The sequence below is a fragment of the Falco naumanni genome, chromosome 6, assembly GCF_017639655.2.
Source record: "Falco naumanni isolate bFalNau1 chromosome 6, bFalNau1.pat, whole genome shotgun sequence".
Taxonomy (NCBI): domain Eukaryota; kingdom Metazoa; phylum Chordata; class Aves; order Falconiformes; family Falconidae; genus Falco; species Falco naumanni.
In genome coordinates, this window is record NC_054059.1 from 83,316,571 (window position 1) to 83,333,568 (window position 16,998).

The 16,998-nt window shown below is 35.5% G+C and overlaps 1 protein-coding gene across 10 annotated transcripts in view; it reads left to right on the forward strand.

Annotated features, from left to right (window-relative positions):
- Positions 1-16,998, forward strand: part of RYR2 (ryanodine receptor 2) — a 435,368-nt gene that overhangs the window by 237,864 nt on the left and 180,506 nt on the right. For all 10 annotated transcript variants that reach the window (XM_040597875.1, XM_040597877.1, XM_040597881.1 and 7 more), the window contains 5 exons: positions 28-244; positions 1,523-1,627; positions 5,795-5,898; positions 10,083-10,166; positions 15,073-15,232. In XM_040597875.1, coding sequence (XP_040453809.1) covers positions 28-244; positions 1,523-1,627; positions 5,795-5,898; positions 10,083-10,166; positions 15,073-15,232 — 670 coding nt within the window. The remainder of the gene's footprint in view (positions 1-27; positions 245-1,522; positions 1,628-5,794; positions 5,899-10,082; positions 10,167-15,072; positions 15,233-16,998) is intronic.

Consider the following 16,998-nt stretch of genomic DNA (forward strand, 5'->3'; position numbering starts at 1 on the left):
TATCTAAAGTAACTTTGATGTTTACAGGGTACGTTTCTTGCTTGGAGGTCGCCATGGAGAGTTCAAGTTCCTTCCTCCCCCTGGGTATGCCCCTTGCTTTGAAGCTGTCTTACCAAAAGAGAAGCTGAAAGTGGAGCACAGCCGAGAGTACAAGCAGGATCGTAGCTATACAAGAGACCTGCTGGGTCCCACTATCTCTCTGTCACAAGCAGCTTTCACTCCAGTTCCTGTAGATACTAGCCAGGTATGGAATCTTAAAGATTGCATTTTCATTTTTAAACACACATATTATAGGCCTACGTTATTTCACATTTGATTGAATTAGCAGCTCATCTCAAACTTGTTTTTTCTTGAGATTTGGTTGGCACATTCTGTTGCAAGAAGCTGATAAATGGTGCGTGAAGTCCTTACAGTGCTCACAAGATATTTCATATATTTCAGCTCACTAACACTATAGTAATGTTTTACCCTTAATATCAGAGTAGGCAAAAAACTTCGTGTTCTGTTACTAGACATTTTCATTGCTGTTTAATTACAATTTCTGAAGACTTTGCATTATGGTAAGACTTTTAGACCAGCTTCAGCGCTAATTATTTACTGGACTTGCAGGTTACTGAGAGTGGCATTTGATTCCCTGTAGGCAGTAAATGGCATGCATTGAAGTTTGGTTTGTTGGGTTGTTGGGTTTTTTTGTTTGCTTTTTTGTTTTACATAGTTGCAACGAGCAGTAATTCTTGGATACTAAAGAGCTCAGTCTCTGATCTCAGGAGATGAGTTCATTTTACACTTGCCCAGAGTCTGATGGTACATATTTTTGTACACTATGTGCTCAGGTTTTAACAAATTTAAGAACTCATTCCTGAAAAAGTCACATAAACAAGTACAAACCTGCTAGTTTGTTGCCATTATGCACAAAATACAGAATTCTAGATGTGTCATTTAATTATTGTTCTGTAATACCAACAATTAGGGTAATGTCACCGTGATCTGCAGCACTGTATATTTCAAGTTTCTGGTTTTTGAGGTAAAGCACACTTCAGAAAGATTTCAGCTTTTGGAGACAGTGACATGCTGTTCTGATTTCACTTGTCACCTGTCATGATCATCTAATTTTTATTTTTATTTTTTTGGGGGGGGGTTCACTTCTCGAACGTTTATATTTGCCTGAAGTGTTTTTCACAGCATTACCTTAGTTGTTGAGTTTTTTAGCATTCTTTAAGCTGAAAAATAGTATGGCTTTAAGTAGTTTCTAGCCAGATGCCAGGAATGTTTTCTGTGCCATTTGGAAGTGTTGGATTTAAAACTGTTTTCCCTTGACATTTAAACTCGAACTTGGAAGCGTGTAGGTTAAAGTATATCTGTTGATCTAAGAATTTTTGCTTACTTTAGTCAGTAAGAACTGAATTATAGTTTAGGTTTAGTTGAGACATCTGATTTGTACAAAGTTTGTCTGTTACGGAAGTTTGGTTGGTACTGTCAAGCAACTTACTTGTAATAGCCTCTTTCTTTCTTCTCTCTTTAGATTGTTTTGCCTCCACACCTGGAAAGGATTAGAGAAAAACTAGCAGAGAACATCCATGAACTTTGGGTTATGAATAAGATTGAACTTGGCTGGCAGTATGGACCAGTATGTATCTTCCAACTTAATTTTCTATTACATAGTGTTACTCAGTACGTTGGGTTCAACATGCTAATAGGACTGCATTTCTTTTCCATCCTTCCAAAATTACTAAGTTTTTAGACACTTACCATCAGAAGCAGGTGGAGACCAACAGTGCTCATGTATTTCTGAACCAAAATTCTGGTATTAAAGCTGTTTGGTGCTGAAATTTTCAGCTAGTCTAACTGCCAGTGCAGCAAGCATGTAGTGGTTTTTTCACCTTGTTTGTTCTTGGGCAAGAAGTGTAGCTGCCCGATGGAACAAGCCAATAAAAGCAGTTATTCTTGGTTCTCCTCACATGTACTGACCGGCATAACTCCTTCACGAGTCCCAAACATATTTTTCATTTTAAATAAGTATTGCTTATAGGAAATTCCATTAAACCTGGTTTTCTCCTTCCTTCACTTCTTCAGGCTCATGTCTGTATTAGGTGCTCCACAAAGGTCTTTTCTTACCTCTTTCTTCCTTTTCAATGGTTATGACAGAACAAAAAAAATATCTGGCTTCTGAATTTGATAGAAAATGCAGCCTATTTTATTGGTTAGTGGGTTTTGATTTTAAATGAATCATAAAAAAGTATACAAGCTAGTTACTTGGGTCCCAAATGGTGGTGTTTATGAAGAACAATGGCTGTGAAGAGTATATAGAAACATACAGTAGATACTAGATGTAAATGTAAAAACATGTATGCATGTACAGAAACATATATGTATTCCATTTTTGTTACTAAAAAGATTTTGGTCTTCTAAGGAGTTCAGATTACAGATTTAATGCAACTGGGCACAGGGTTTGTATTTGGTGCAGCATACAACAGTATTTTAAAAGATCTGATTGACAGAGAAGATCTCTGGATTTTATTGTTGTTGCTTTCCTCACCAAATCAAACACAAACTCCCAGTTAAACTAATGTGTCAAAACATTTTAATTGTGGTATAATCATACCAGCAGTGAAGTAATCTACAGGAACTTTTAGCGTACCATTGCATTTGGAATCTAATTGTACAGTGGAACACTATTTTAATGTAAACAATATATAGCATATATAGTTAAGTTAAGCAGCGATAAATGTAGTTATATTCAGAATGAAACCAGGTGCTAAATCTTTTAAGTTATTCAGCTTTTTTTCTCTGGCTTTAGTGTTCTATGGCTAGATGTGCTCACTTTTCGAATGTGACAAAGTATATGCTGATAATCTTCTGGCGACTTACCTCTTTATTGTATTGGTTTCTTACAGATGATTCCATCAGTTTAAGCCAGTGTTGCTGTTTTTAGTTATCTGAACTGTTACTGAGTACTGAGGGAAGGCATGAAACAGAAATTATCTGATTTACAGGCAAACATATGAGTCTTTTAATCTTAATTAATTGTGTCTTTTTAATGCAGGGCAAGTTGCATTATATTTAGTACCTAGTAGTGTTTTTTCACCAAGTCAGAAAGCTTAAAGTCTAAAAGACAGAGAATCTGTAGATATGTCTTTTCAGATTATTAAAAAAAAATGTATCTGCTGTAGATTGCATTTTCTATTCCCTTTTACATACTGTTTTGTTGCATTTTATATTCCCTCCTACATACCTGTTTAATCAGAATTTTGTGTAGTATCACCGGAATGATACCTGGTGTTGCATGCAATACTACTGCATTTTATACATGTGAAAACGTAAAATAACAAGCTAATCTAGCAAAATTTAAGGATTTTTCTTAACTGGCTTCATTACAAATCTGAATATGAGTGGTATTTAGGTGTCCAACCTGAAATCATCAGATACATCTGCATATCTTTGTTTCTATTAAACATTGCTCTACATTTAAAGCCACAAAAATTAAGAATTGATAGGTATCACAAGTTCTGCCACTTTCATAATGAATTTGCAAGGCAGCAGATTTTTATATTGTGGTCAGAAAAAAAAATCGGGGGTGGGAAGGCTACCTACACAATATGTTGAATATATAATAGAAGTATTATGTATTCTAGCTGCAGAGTGAAAAGTGTTAATAGGAGAAATTCAATGAGCATTGGAATTCTGAGGAAAACACCTGCTGTCCAAGATTTAAATTAGCTGTGCGAAAATCTAAAGTAGTCCGTATTGGAGACAATACTGAATCTTTATTAATGCGGATTACCAGAGGTCTTAGAGAGAACTCTGCAAATAAACATTTTTAGTGTCCGCTAAATAGTGTTTCTCATTTTAGCTGCTAACAATTTTGATCAAGTAGCTTTGCAGTTGAATTGCTTGCCTGTCCAAAGAACATTAATCCTATCAATGAATATAAACGTCCCCTGGAGATTGTAAATGTTTTTCAATCCAAAACTTAAACAAATGACTGCTGTTCCATTTGATAATTATTAGCTGCTTAGATCAAAATGCATAAATATGTTACTCGGAAGTGTTACAGAGAAATGTGAGATATTTTTCATGAGATTAAACAAACTAGATTGAGTAGTAGTGTAAAGTTATTGTTATAGAAAAACACAGAACTTGCAAAAACAGAAGAAGAGAAATAAAAAATAATTTTCAGCTTTCAGTAGTCCATGTTCATACTCATTCTGTGGCCACTCATTTATATTTAATGCTCAGGACTTGAAATGAGAGGAACTATAAATAGGTAACAGTTTGCAGATGACTCTTTTTCCTTCCTCTGCTCTAACACTCAATGTTTATGTCCCGATATTATGGTTTTATTTAAGTGTAATCTTAGATACTGTATATGGATTTATTGCCATGATGCTAGAGCTTTTTCATTTTAAGACATTTATGTTAAAATATCCAAAGGAAAGCTCTTATTTGATGCAAAATGCAGGGCAAGCAATGAGTTTAAATGTGATGGATTATTTTTCTGAAAGTCAGAAATTTCATTCCAGTTTATATGCTACTGACTTTCTTATGCTTTGCAAATGTCAAATCTGATTCTGTGTATGGACGACAGATCAAGCTGTTGAGAACAGATTATACCCAGTTCAATGGTACCACTTCACTGAGAAGTCCTGCCTTGATCTACTTTCAGATAAATCAATTTAAAAATTATCAGATATTCACCAAATGAATAAAGATCACTTTGGAAAAAGTATAACAATTAGGCTTCTTTACGTCAACTGTTAACAATCTATTTTCCAGCAGAATTATTTCCTTGATTAAAATTTGTCAATAATGTTATTTTTCACTGACTTTCACTTTGCATCTTTAAAGGTTGATATAAATGGTGAGCTTATGGTCCGTGAAAGATGGACACAAAAATGTTTTAGCATATGGATAAAAATGTAATCTCAACTGAGCAAATGTTAACACTTTCGTTGGGATCTTTCAGCTAATATCTGCAAACTAATTTTTTTTTATCAAGCCTTCTAGCAAGACATAATCTTGTAGTTTTTGTTGACTGAGCTCTGACACAATAAAGATACAAAGCTGAGAGCAATAGAACACTTAGTTATCCCAGATTCTCAGGATGCTCTTCCTAGTTATGACCAGTATTAGACTAAAAATGTATGGAAATAATGTAGGCTAAAAATGTTTTTGATCATTTTTTTAAGTTTATAAAATGCAGGATTTTGTAAATTATAGTCTTTATGATTCTGCTGCTACTTCAGTAAAAGGAAATTGATGTTCCAATTATTTGTGACTGCTGAACAGTTGTATTCTGCTTGTATGCTACTGGACACAGCTCAGAAACAAACATTTTCTGAATTGAGAGATAGGGTAGATTTATTCTTTATATCATTACTTTTGTCAGCTGAGGACTTCAGTACTATTGATATCAACTTATTTATACAAACTGGTTGTACAATTTCTCAAATATGGTGCTGAAGATGAGTTGTTATTTTATGGGTTTAGGTCAAAATATAACATAGATTGCACTATTCTTGAAGTTTGCATATCTGTTGTGAACAGCTGTATAATGAAATGTACAGATTAGCATTTATTCCACTCAAGATCTGCAAATCTGAAGTATATTTGCAAATGCAAATTCTGCCTTACTTGAACAGAATGATCATGCTTTGAGAATACAGAATACATTCTCTTTTGAAGTGTTGTTCAGTTTGAGTAATTCTGACAGGATCAGCTTTAAGTACTTTGTGTTTTGGACTGTTTTACGATTTCTGGGGTTTAAGACAAACTTATTCCTTTACTGTCTTTTCAGGTTAGAGATGACAACAAAAGACAACACCCATGCTTAGTGGAGTTCTCAAAATTACCGGAACAGGAAAGAAATTATAACTTGCAAATGTCACTTGAAACACTGAAGTAAGTTGCTAGAACTTTTGAAGCTTATAGTAAGAGTTTTCTAAGGAGCTGTATTTTTAGAATTATAATTTGACGTGTGTATTACAATTTGACGTGTAGGTGAGGGCAATAATATGAAAATAAGTGAGTGAGATACATTAATGAATGATGTATGTGACATTAAAAGTGGCTTTGATAGTCTTTTTAATATCTATGGAATTTTAGATTTATTGTGGTAATGTTGATTATAAAATGGCAACTCAGGCAGTTTTCATCTAGTTTGAAGGAAAGAAATAGATCTAAGCTTCAGGAAAAAAAAATCTTTGCTTCTTATTTGGTGTAATTCAAATCAGTTTAATTGCTTTTAATTCTCGTTATTGATAAAACACACTTTGACAATCAATAGATATTTTTTGAATGTAGCTAACAATGATATGATGGCTCAGGACCCCTTGCCACTAATTCAGTGTCATCTGTGCATATTGCCACAAAACAGTAGTAGGCATTCCCTCCTTTTGAGTGGTTAGATGTGAGAATGTCATGGAAGCTCTCCAGTAGTTCTAGTGCTAGAAAATTTCAGTGGGATTTTAATGGATTTGTTCAAGGTATCTAGTTATCTGGCTGACAAAGTTACAACTTCTCATCTCAGCTTTGTCTGTCAAGCAGGTGTGAGTTCTTACTTTTCTATCTATTAGTGTAAATAATTCCTTCAATATGTAGCATTGCATGTAGACAACATGTTAAAATATTTCTCATACTGATAAATGCTGGTATATATGGTTCTCAAATCACTCCTATTTGCAATCCATTGAAACCTATTATTTTTCTTTTTTTCCCCCTTCTTGTGAAAAATCAGTTGCTTTTTCATGTTCAGAGCATTAACAAAGGATGCCTATCTGCTTGTGATATTACTTTTCTGGGACTATTTGTATGATATTATTAAAAAATCTACCATGTAAACTGATAGTACAATATAGTGTTTACACTCATAATATGAGGACTTTATGTCCTCATAGTAGAAAGCTGGGTAGAACACTCCTGCTAGAATTTATCATAGTGTCCTTCTCTGGTCAGCTTCTCTGCACTATTCACTGATCCACCATTCCCACATTAAGTAAATTAGTCAATAAAAAGCATATTTTTGACCCTAGAGTGTTAAATGGTTTCTGGAGGAATATTTTGGCATTATTTGGAGATAAAGCATTCAGAAGTAAATGGAAAGTAAATTCCTACTTGTCCTCATCTAGACATTAGAGTTTCAAGGAAGGCTTTTGAGAGCCACACAACAGTGTGCTAAGAATCCAGAATAGCTTCTTCCTTTCCATTTTATGAGACTACAAAAGATGATGTCATTAACTTGCCTTGCAGTCGGATCTTTTGCTAGAATAATCTATGGAATATGACTCAGGCATCATAAAAATCACACTTTCAGAATTAAATGCACACTGCTAATGTTTCACTAAATGGTAAACAAATTTAGTAGTCTTTACATGATTACTGGTTCAGGACCCAACGCTTTTATAATCTAACCTTGACAAAACAAAAAAGAATTTGGTTTTATAAACATATAAATTATGCATTATTTTTATTTTAGTAATTTTATTACTTACTCTAGAGAGGGCCTTTTTATTAAATGGATAGTATCCAAAACATAAAGCATTCAGTCTTTTTATGTATTTCATATTTTATATGCTTACTGAGCTCAGTCTTCATTACATTCTTGTGTTAGTCCTTGTTTTCTGAAGTATACAGTTCCAATGTTGCACTATCATGTATTTATGATGTAGGCATCCATTGTTCAGGGACCAGAGCATGAGTATCTCGCTCGGTTCATTTCTGCACGCTTGTAAAGGTGGAAAAATTAGTGCACTAATCCATTCTAGATGATTCATACTGTCATGACTTGAATTGTAAGCTACTTTGACTATTTCTTTGCTAGATGTTTCTAGTCTACTAACCATCAACCTCAATGGGGGAGAATGGGGAAGAGGGAAAGAAAATCTTTTAAAACTTCCTCTAGTCAGCTATATGTGATAATTTCTATAATTTGCATCAAACTGTGTACTGTATGCTTGAAGTAGTTGCAAGACATCAAGAATTACTGTAGTTGTTTTTGGTTATGTTTTTGTTGGTTTGTTGCCAGTTTTGCTGCCAGCTCTACTAGATGAGAGAGGCAGAAAACAAGGAAGTTCTAATTATCTACTTGTTTCTTTTCAATATACTTGGTTCTCTGTATATTTTTCAGTATGATCGAATACTTTTATGAACTGTAAAAATGATACAGTATATGAAATGTCAAGATTCAGGAATGAGTTACCTCTGAAAATGTCATGAGATTAAAATATGCTTTGCTCATACTGTTTCTGCAGTTTGATCTTGTCTTTTTTTTTTTCATGCTTACTATTTTGTGACTGACTTTCCCATTTCTACATATTTACTCAGTTGTGTGTGATAATTACATGTATCAATATTATGCTGAGGGCTGCATTCAGCCACTTCTAGTTTTCCTGTTTAGCTTTGAAGTGTTTTAGGGATCTTTCAGGTTCTACCAGTATGGTATGCCTTTTTGTCCTCCTCTGCCTCTCTGATTTAGAATTTGCTGTGTCTGGGTGGAGATAGTGTAGGGTTCAAATTCCTGTCTTATGTTACAAAAAAATCAGGGTTACCAAGAGTTAGCTCCTCTTGACTGCTTTCCACAGTTAGGTATCTTCTCTTACTTGTGCTGGTGATAGCTGCATAGGAATCATGTACAATTTATGTGATTGAAATTTAGCTGCATGGAGTATTTTTAGTAGGCAGTGCTTTTTTCGCAGGAGGTGGCCGCTGCCTCTTATCTGATTTTACTGTCTAATTTTAAATCCGGTTCATAGATCATAACACTAGGATTTACTTCATGTAGTTCACACTAAAAATATTTTGTAAGAATCAACTTGAAACATAGGATTCATCTGCCGAAAGAAATACTGCTAGAGCAATATTTATGCTCCTTTTGCCCCAGTCAGCTCAACAGCAGTAAATATAGTTAAAGCAAGACTAAAAAATAGTGTTAACTAGCGACAAGAACAAATAAACCCCTTGTTTTTCAGCTTTCTTCCACATTGGGAAAAATGGGCATGGAGCCCAAGGTTTAGTCTTTTAATTTCTTCTGTATAATCTGTTTCAATCAAAGATATGGGTGGTACCCTCGGATTTTGAGAAACTTCTGATCTGACTCCAAAGTCGTCTCTGACTTTTGTCCAGGACTTCTTTTCAATTCAATGTCAATTTTTAAGTAATGCACCTAGGCTAAAGAAACTAAGATTTCATAACCCACAATTGAATGTAAATGCAGGAACAAATAATTCATGAGTTACAGATCAAATCCTGGAGATGAATTAAGAGTTAAGATTTATACTGCTGGGTACTGTGACTGTAAGGAAAGGAAGAGGTATGAAGTAATCAGAAACCCAATTAACTTTACAACAGGGTCGACAGTATTATGTAGAGCGTGTCTGTTTTCTGAAATGAGCTGCATCTTGTAGAGTCAGGCCAGAATGTCGGGGCTGGGTCAGTGGCTCTGTGGTAGAAGCCCTGTGGTACGTGACACACCGTGTCTAACTTGAATCCTTTTCTCTGACGTGGATTAACATGCAACATCCATACTGAACATTAAGATGGCAGTTTTGGCCTAATGCTTATCATGCATCCTGCTGTCAGTCCTGTCTTAAGTAGCATGTCCTAACAAAATCCAGACCCAATTAAAATCTCTGAATAACAGCCTCTCTTTGAAAAGACAACATATTCTAAGGATAACAAGTGACTTTTCATGCCTTTTCTCCTTTCATCAGCTTTGAAGTAAGTAACATAACATAAAAGATTTTGATATAAAGCAGTCTGAATGAGTATGTAAAGCAGAAATACGTATTTCAAGGGCAGGGAATCTTTCAACTGATGCCTCATATAGATGAAACAGACTGTGTGATAGTTCAAATTTGAAGTAGTCCACTTAGATTTTTACTAAAAGTTTTGGGATCATCTTGTGACATTTTCTTAACAGTATCAGAAAGCTATTACACATACAAAAAAGCTGATGTTTATCTTCATATATTATATTGTTTTCATTCCCATAGGCCTTATTTGTTGTATAGTGCCATATATATATATGCAGCAGCAACTCTTTGTATAGAAACATTGACAGTAATTTGTCTCTGAATTCTGTGTCCTAGAACCCTGCTGGCATTAGGCTGCCATGTTGGAATTGCTGATGAACATGCTGAAGAAAAAGTGAAAAAAATGAAACTTCCAAAGAAGTAAGTTGAAATTCAAATGCATGTATTTGTTAGGCAGTGCATGTTAAGTGAACTGTATCATAAGAATTTGATACTTACACTGCTTGTTTTATTGGTACTTGGGTATTCATGTCTGCATATACATTTCAGAAATTCACCCACACCTTCATCTACACCTTTTCTTCTAGATGTTTATGACCTGGTGTGTAGACAAAGTTTAGGTTTTCTGTGATCCATTGAAAATACCTGGCATTCATTGTTACATAGTTCTTTTATACATGAGTGTACTACAGAAACTTGGTAAAGAATTTTTACAGCAAACTTGTCAATATATTTTGCTGTGCTGCAAATACTTAAAGGTAACCCTTTTGAAAGTCCTAGAATGGCCATCTAGTGACTTGAAGTGGGGTATCTGCCTGACCTATTTTCCCGAGTGAGCGATGGACAACAGCATTGTAGGACTGGGCTCAGGCTGGTATGGTTTAGTGGCTTCCACTGCTGCAACTGTGAAACCAGGTCTCATGGCCCAGCCAAGGTGCCCTGGCTTCTTCCTTAGCACCAGTGTGCCCCCCAGTTTGGGAATGAAGGATATGGGAACTTTAACATAGTTGAAAGTCACGGAACTGTATTTGGTGATAAGGATGTGACAGCCCTATGACCCAGCATACATTTGAACCCACGGGATAAAGGATGATTTATAATGTGTTTAAAACCAGAAAACTAAAGGTCACATTTTCAGTATGAAAGAACTTCCATGTGTTCTGTTATTCCTGAATTTACATTAGTAATTTAGTTTCCTTGGTTATGACTGAGAGCTATGGTAAGTGCTAGTTGCTATGTTGCTGCCACCAGTAGCAACTTACAGCTCTTGCCAGGGATGTGCTCTGTGCAGAAATACATTCACAGTAGCCTTTCACTGACCCATACTTTCATATTCCATACACTGTGTCCCTAAGGCCAGTATATTAACCCCAAGCCCATGTTTACTTAAAGCACGTCTTCCTTTTTGCTGTTGTGAGTTAAAAGCACATGCCCCGTTCTGGCAAGGTTGCTGCAGACTTCAGGGTAATACTTTACCACCAGGTAGCTGTGAGAACCTGTGCCCTGAAGTCGTTGATGTGCACTACGCTGCACTGATTTACATACCACTGATACCACAGTTTTGGAATCCCTGATGTGGTCACCTCACAAGAATGAATGAGAAGAAAAGCAAGGGATTAGTTTAAATTCCCCCAAACTGTTCTTCAGTTTTGGTATCCCAAAATAACTGCATGTAAGACTAAAAAGAAGAGATATCTAGGCCTTTATTTTTGTTCTGAATTTCCTGGGCAGAAATGCATATGCATTTGCAAGATTGTTCGAGTAAATTAGATTTGATGCTTTTGAAAAGCTGCAGCTAAATCTCAAGTCTGAAGAAAGTATACTTTCTAATTTAAGAAGAATGGTAATGCTGAGTCTTTCTCAAGCCATTAACAGTCATAACTTCAGAAACCGAAAGTCCTATGATACACATCAAGAATTTTGATACTTCACATACAATGGATAGAAAAAATGAGTAATAAGGAAAGAAAAAAAAAATGTTGCTACATTCTCAATAGCATCCAGATGCTGAACAAAAATGGAGAAAAGATTTCACAATCTAGGTACGGTTGTGCAGCTCTAAGTCTGGATCACATTTTTTGTGAGATACGGTCCTGGAGAGAACAGTTGCTGTTTCACAGTTATGCTAGATTTAATTGTAACCAAATGTTACAAGAGGTAGTGTGTGAAAAACTAAATTATTGATGGGAGAAGAGATGTCACTTCCTGTTAGCTGGTTAGTTCTGTTCCTGTACATGATGCAAATGTGTTGTCCCAAAAGCAACAGAAATCACTTGAATGTAATTACCTCATCTACTTTCTAAGAGCTTTTTCAACCTTACTTTGTATATTCTTGTCTGTCTTCTCAACTCTTTGCTTTTTTTTTTTTTTTTGCTTTTGCCATCTTGTTGTAACAATGAAGATTGTAAAATGCTAAGAACAAGTTTACATTTTTGTCAGTCCTACAGAAGGCCCATTTGTTACAAGTTGGGGAAAATCACTTTTTTAACTGACAGTTGTGTTATACATTTGCCTTTTCTAGTATAGCATCATTCCACAAAAAAGTTTTTTGGACCATTTTGAACAACTAGCTGATGTGTACTGCAGATACAACACTTGCTGAAGAAAATTCTCTTTCTGTAAGGAATTTTTTTCCTAGTAATACTTTACTTTAGGTTTTTGAGTAAAACATCCTTTAATAACCTCTTATTTTAAAATAGCCCCTGGAAATATTCAAAGTCTTTCTTTTAATAAATTCTAAATATTCAGTGTTTCTATAGGTTAGAAAAGAAGTCTGAATAAAATAGGAAAGGAAAAATATTTGTCGGAATGAAAAGAAAAAAGTTTTGGATATATTTTTTTAATTCTGCTATGTTTGGTCTTTTTTAAAACAGTTCACATAGACTTGAATCAGGAGAGCAGAGCGTGGTTTAAGATCACTTGAAAACATATCTACTACCCTTTCTGTAACTTTAGTGGCGAGACAAATAAAAATACCATAATGCTTCTGATAAATCAATGGTAGTGATAATGTGCTGTTGAAGCAGTTAAATCTAACTACTTCTTAAAAAAAGATGACTAATATAAGGTCTGCAGAGATACTGAGCAAGATGAGGCCAGTGAAACACGTATAAGCAGATGACCAGGCAGGAACTGGGTTTTTAGCTCCTGTTTCAACTAGTAACTAGTAATCGGTCCGCAGCTAAAGACAATTCTCCAGCATGGGTTGCACACAGTATGCTGCTGTTATTTTCCTTAGTATCTCCTGATACTTATCCTTGATGAGTATTCATTTGCATCCTGAAAATAAGGTATACATATCCTTTGTGACAACATTATGGGCATCATTTGAAACCCGTGGCTCTTTGACCCTGCTCTTATATCAAAATAGCTCTGGCTTTCATAGCTTTGATATGCACCACATAACAATTGTGCAAGGGAGTGTGACAGAAAAGAGGACAGTAATTGCCAGCATGACAAATCTATTAATTCTTTATGATTCACTATTTCCATTACTATCTCACCGAAGCGACTTCACAGCTACCTGAGAGGTAACCATGAAGCTATTAGCTAGCGTGTGGGACATAACAGCACAGCTGCCATCGGCATGTTTAATTCTCCAACAATTTGCTGATTGGTGACTATATGAATGGTTGATTTTGATTGACGTTCTTGAATTGTTATTTTCAGACTTCATTTTTTTTTAATGTGGTAATTTTGAAGGAAGGTCTAGCCTCATGTTTATAGATGATAATCCCCCTTAAATGCTTGCTTGTTTACACTGACTGTTTTCAATCAATAATGTGTTTAAATGGGTTTTATACTAGTTATCACAGAAAAGAATTAATTAAGATTTGTAAAGTATTTGAATATTTTTGAATATAAATGGGGATAAATACTGTTTCTTTTTCTGAATTTCTCTCCGTCAGTCCAAATAAAGAAAATACAAAAAAAATGACAAAGTTGTTTAGAAAATAGACAATTATTTAAAGTAGTCATTTTTTAAACACCCCAGCACATATAATTTCAGTGACAGAATGTTTGTTTTCCACAGACCCCTTTCGTTATGACCAAAATAGCGCTTCGTTTTGTCAGTATGCTGGAGGAGGAATACTCAGGGATATTCAGGGCACATCCACCAGCTCAGCCTGGTGTCTGCTGGGGCCACAGAGAGGCACCAGCTCTGGCTCCTGGAATGCCTCTGCCCACTGCCCCCGCCGCCCCCAACCTTGGTGTCTGCCAGGCTGTTTTTCGCACTTTTTTCCTCACTCTTCTCTGCCTGTGCAGCGTTTTGCCCTTTCTTAAACATATTTTCCCAGAGGCACCACCAGTGTGGCAGAGGGGCTCGGCTTTGGCCAGTGGCAGGTCCGTTTTGGAGACAGCTGGAACCAGCTGTGCCCAGCACTGGGCAGCCCTGGCCTTTCCTCACAGAGGCCACCTTGCAGCCCACCCTCCACCAGCAGCTGGGCACAGACACCCAGTACAACCCCTCCCTGTCCCCCGTCCCCCTGTGTGTCCCCCCCCTGCACTGCTTTTCTCTTCCTGCTCCCCTTCCCCGGCATGTTCCCTCATCAGCTGAGGTAAAGGAGGCAATGTCCACCCTGTATAGTGTTGTAGGTTTGCGTTATAAATGTAGTTAGTAAGTCCTCGTGTGCTGCATCCATCACCATATGCATGACATCTTTATTGAAGGTTTGGTCATAAGTAAAGTGAGAGATGACTGTAATTAATTTGATGGGAATAACTTCATAAAAGTAAACACTGCGTTGTTCTTAGGAGCACTAAAAATAGTGAGGAAGCTGCTCTCTGTTCTGAAGTTATGCTTAAATTTCAAAATTCTCTTATTTGAAGGATAGTTAAGATATGAAGTATCATAAAGAGAAATTTTTATTAGATGGATTTCATATGTGATCTTGAGTAAGCCATTTGACCTGCTCTGTCTCTCACATCCCTATATGTAGTAAGAAGAATATATTTTCTTGCTTCTGTAGGAGATAGATAGAATTTAATAAGTATTGTGAAGTGCTCAGAGGTAACAATAATAGAGTTTGTGTAAGTATTTAGATAAGCAACCTCTTAATCTACTATTTTAAATATATGAAGGTACTAAAATACTTCAAAAGTGTTTTTAGTTCAGACCATTTTGGGTAGCATTCGTTACCAGCTACTTCATCCCATCAAGGTTCAGTTAGCTTGAAACAAAATCAGATGTCAGTGCATTATTATTCTTTGTTCAAAGGCTGATTATTTATATAGATATATTGCATACATGTCACTTCTTTCCCTTGTGGTTTCTATTAATTGTTTCTTACAGAAAAGTAACTGCAAGTTCTGTGTTTTTTGACAGCTACCAGTTGTTGAGTGGATATAAGCCTGCTCCCATGGATCTGAGTTTTATCAAACTGACCCCTTCTCAAGAAGCTATGGTGGATAAACTAGCAGAAAATGCTCACAATGTGTGGGCAAGGGACCGTATAAGGCAAGGCTGGACGTATGGTATCCAGCAGGTAAGTGCTAACCTCCGGTAGTTGCAAAAGCACTTACTGATTGAGATATTTCACAGTTAAATGGGAATAATCGGGATACAAAAGCAGGAAGAAGCAGCTAATGAATACAAGTCTCTCAGTCAGAAAGCAGAAATACATGATTAAAACAATCCTGCTAAATCTAGCAGTATGAGACTCCTATTTTACAAGCAGTATTAAAAAATTGGTGGTATATTCTTGTTTGCTGTCTAGATCTCAGGGTGAGAAAATTGTATGCAGGAAGCTAATATGCTCTAGTATTTTAGGAAATGTAAACATTGACTTTCAGTAGGGGATCATTTAGATGTTTGCAGTCTTGGGAATTAAATAATTTTGTTTATCCAGGAAAATCAGAATGTAAACCTCTAGTAATCACTTTGCTAATGTGTTGTATTTCTGGCAGAGGCCACGTTTAACTGAAAATAGTTAAGTCAGTCTCCAAGTTCCACTTCTACTTTAGTGTTTTTGTTTCAGTGAATAGGAATGCTGCCTGGTAGGTATAATGATGGGTTATAAGGGAGGGAAGTAAAAACTAAGCATGGTGGATAGTTAACAGAAAAACTCAAGGTCTTTGTTTTCTTTAAAAAAAAAATATCAATTTGGTATATAATAAGCCTAGTTTATTATTTTTCAAGAAAGCCACTATATCAATTTTCCCTTAGGAGTCATATTTTCTATTCTTCTTGTGATTATTCATGAATTTTATGTAGAGAAAGGTGTCTTCACTTATGTTAATAAACGTGTGGTAGCATATCACAGTGAAATTTTAGGAAAATTCATCCCTTGGGGGAAAAAAATGAGTTTTCATGATTTTGCACTGGGCATAAAAGACGACCATTATTTTTGCAAAAATGAGAAACAGCTGTTTTGCAGGCACATACACTTTCCTGCTTGCAAACAGTTGGTTTTGTTTTTGACAAAAATTGGACTTACATATTTCAGTTCAGCACATTTCAAATTTTGTTTTTCTGTAATACTAAACCTCATTCTATTTGCAAAGCTTTTGTGTATAAAAAAAAAATAAATCTGGTTTTTTATATATATTAAGTTAGGCATTTAAATTCACCTCATCTCATACTGACAAAGTACATTGATGTGACAAAATACATGCTTCATAGCATTTCAGCATTGTCCATTATAGTATCTTTACTATAAAGTTTTCTGTTTGGTACTTTGTAAACTATTTAGGAAATCTGTGTTCTATATTTGGGTCTAGGAAGACAATGAACCAATTCTTGTGTTTGCAGACTGGAATGTATGTAATGTCCCCTACTAGATAGACACTGAAGATAATTCAGCGTTGGTGCAACTCCCCTGCTTAAAACAGGATTAAATTCTGTCCTAATTCTGCATCTTTGAGTGAGGAAAGGTGGCTCTTTGAAGTGCTGTTAACATTTCTGATAGAATATTAATAATGAGAAACATTTAGAAGTGATGATTCTGTGTTGTCAGGCAGGGGAGAAGATTAATTTATTTTGAACCCACTATTTCAATCCTCTTTTTATGGAGGCAGAGCACAATTAATTTCTAGAATGACAGTCTGTATGTCTCTAGATAGTCAAAAGAAGTATTTCTGGTAGATTAAAGAATGCACTCAATAACTTACACCATACCTCCTACATTTTTTATTCTCTCAGAAGCCAAACATTTCCAATATAGGGTCTTGCAATCAGGAGATTTGAAATGAATGGAAGTTAGAAAATAGTTACAAAACTAAATTTAATTTTGCAACAGAATTTGTTGGTTAA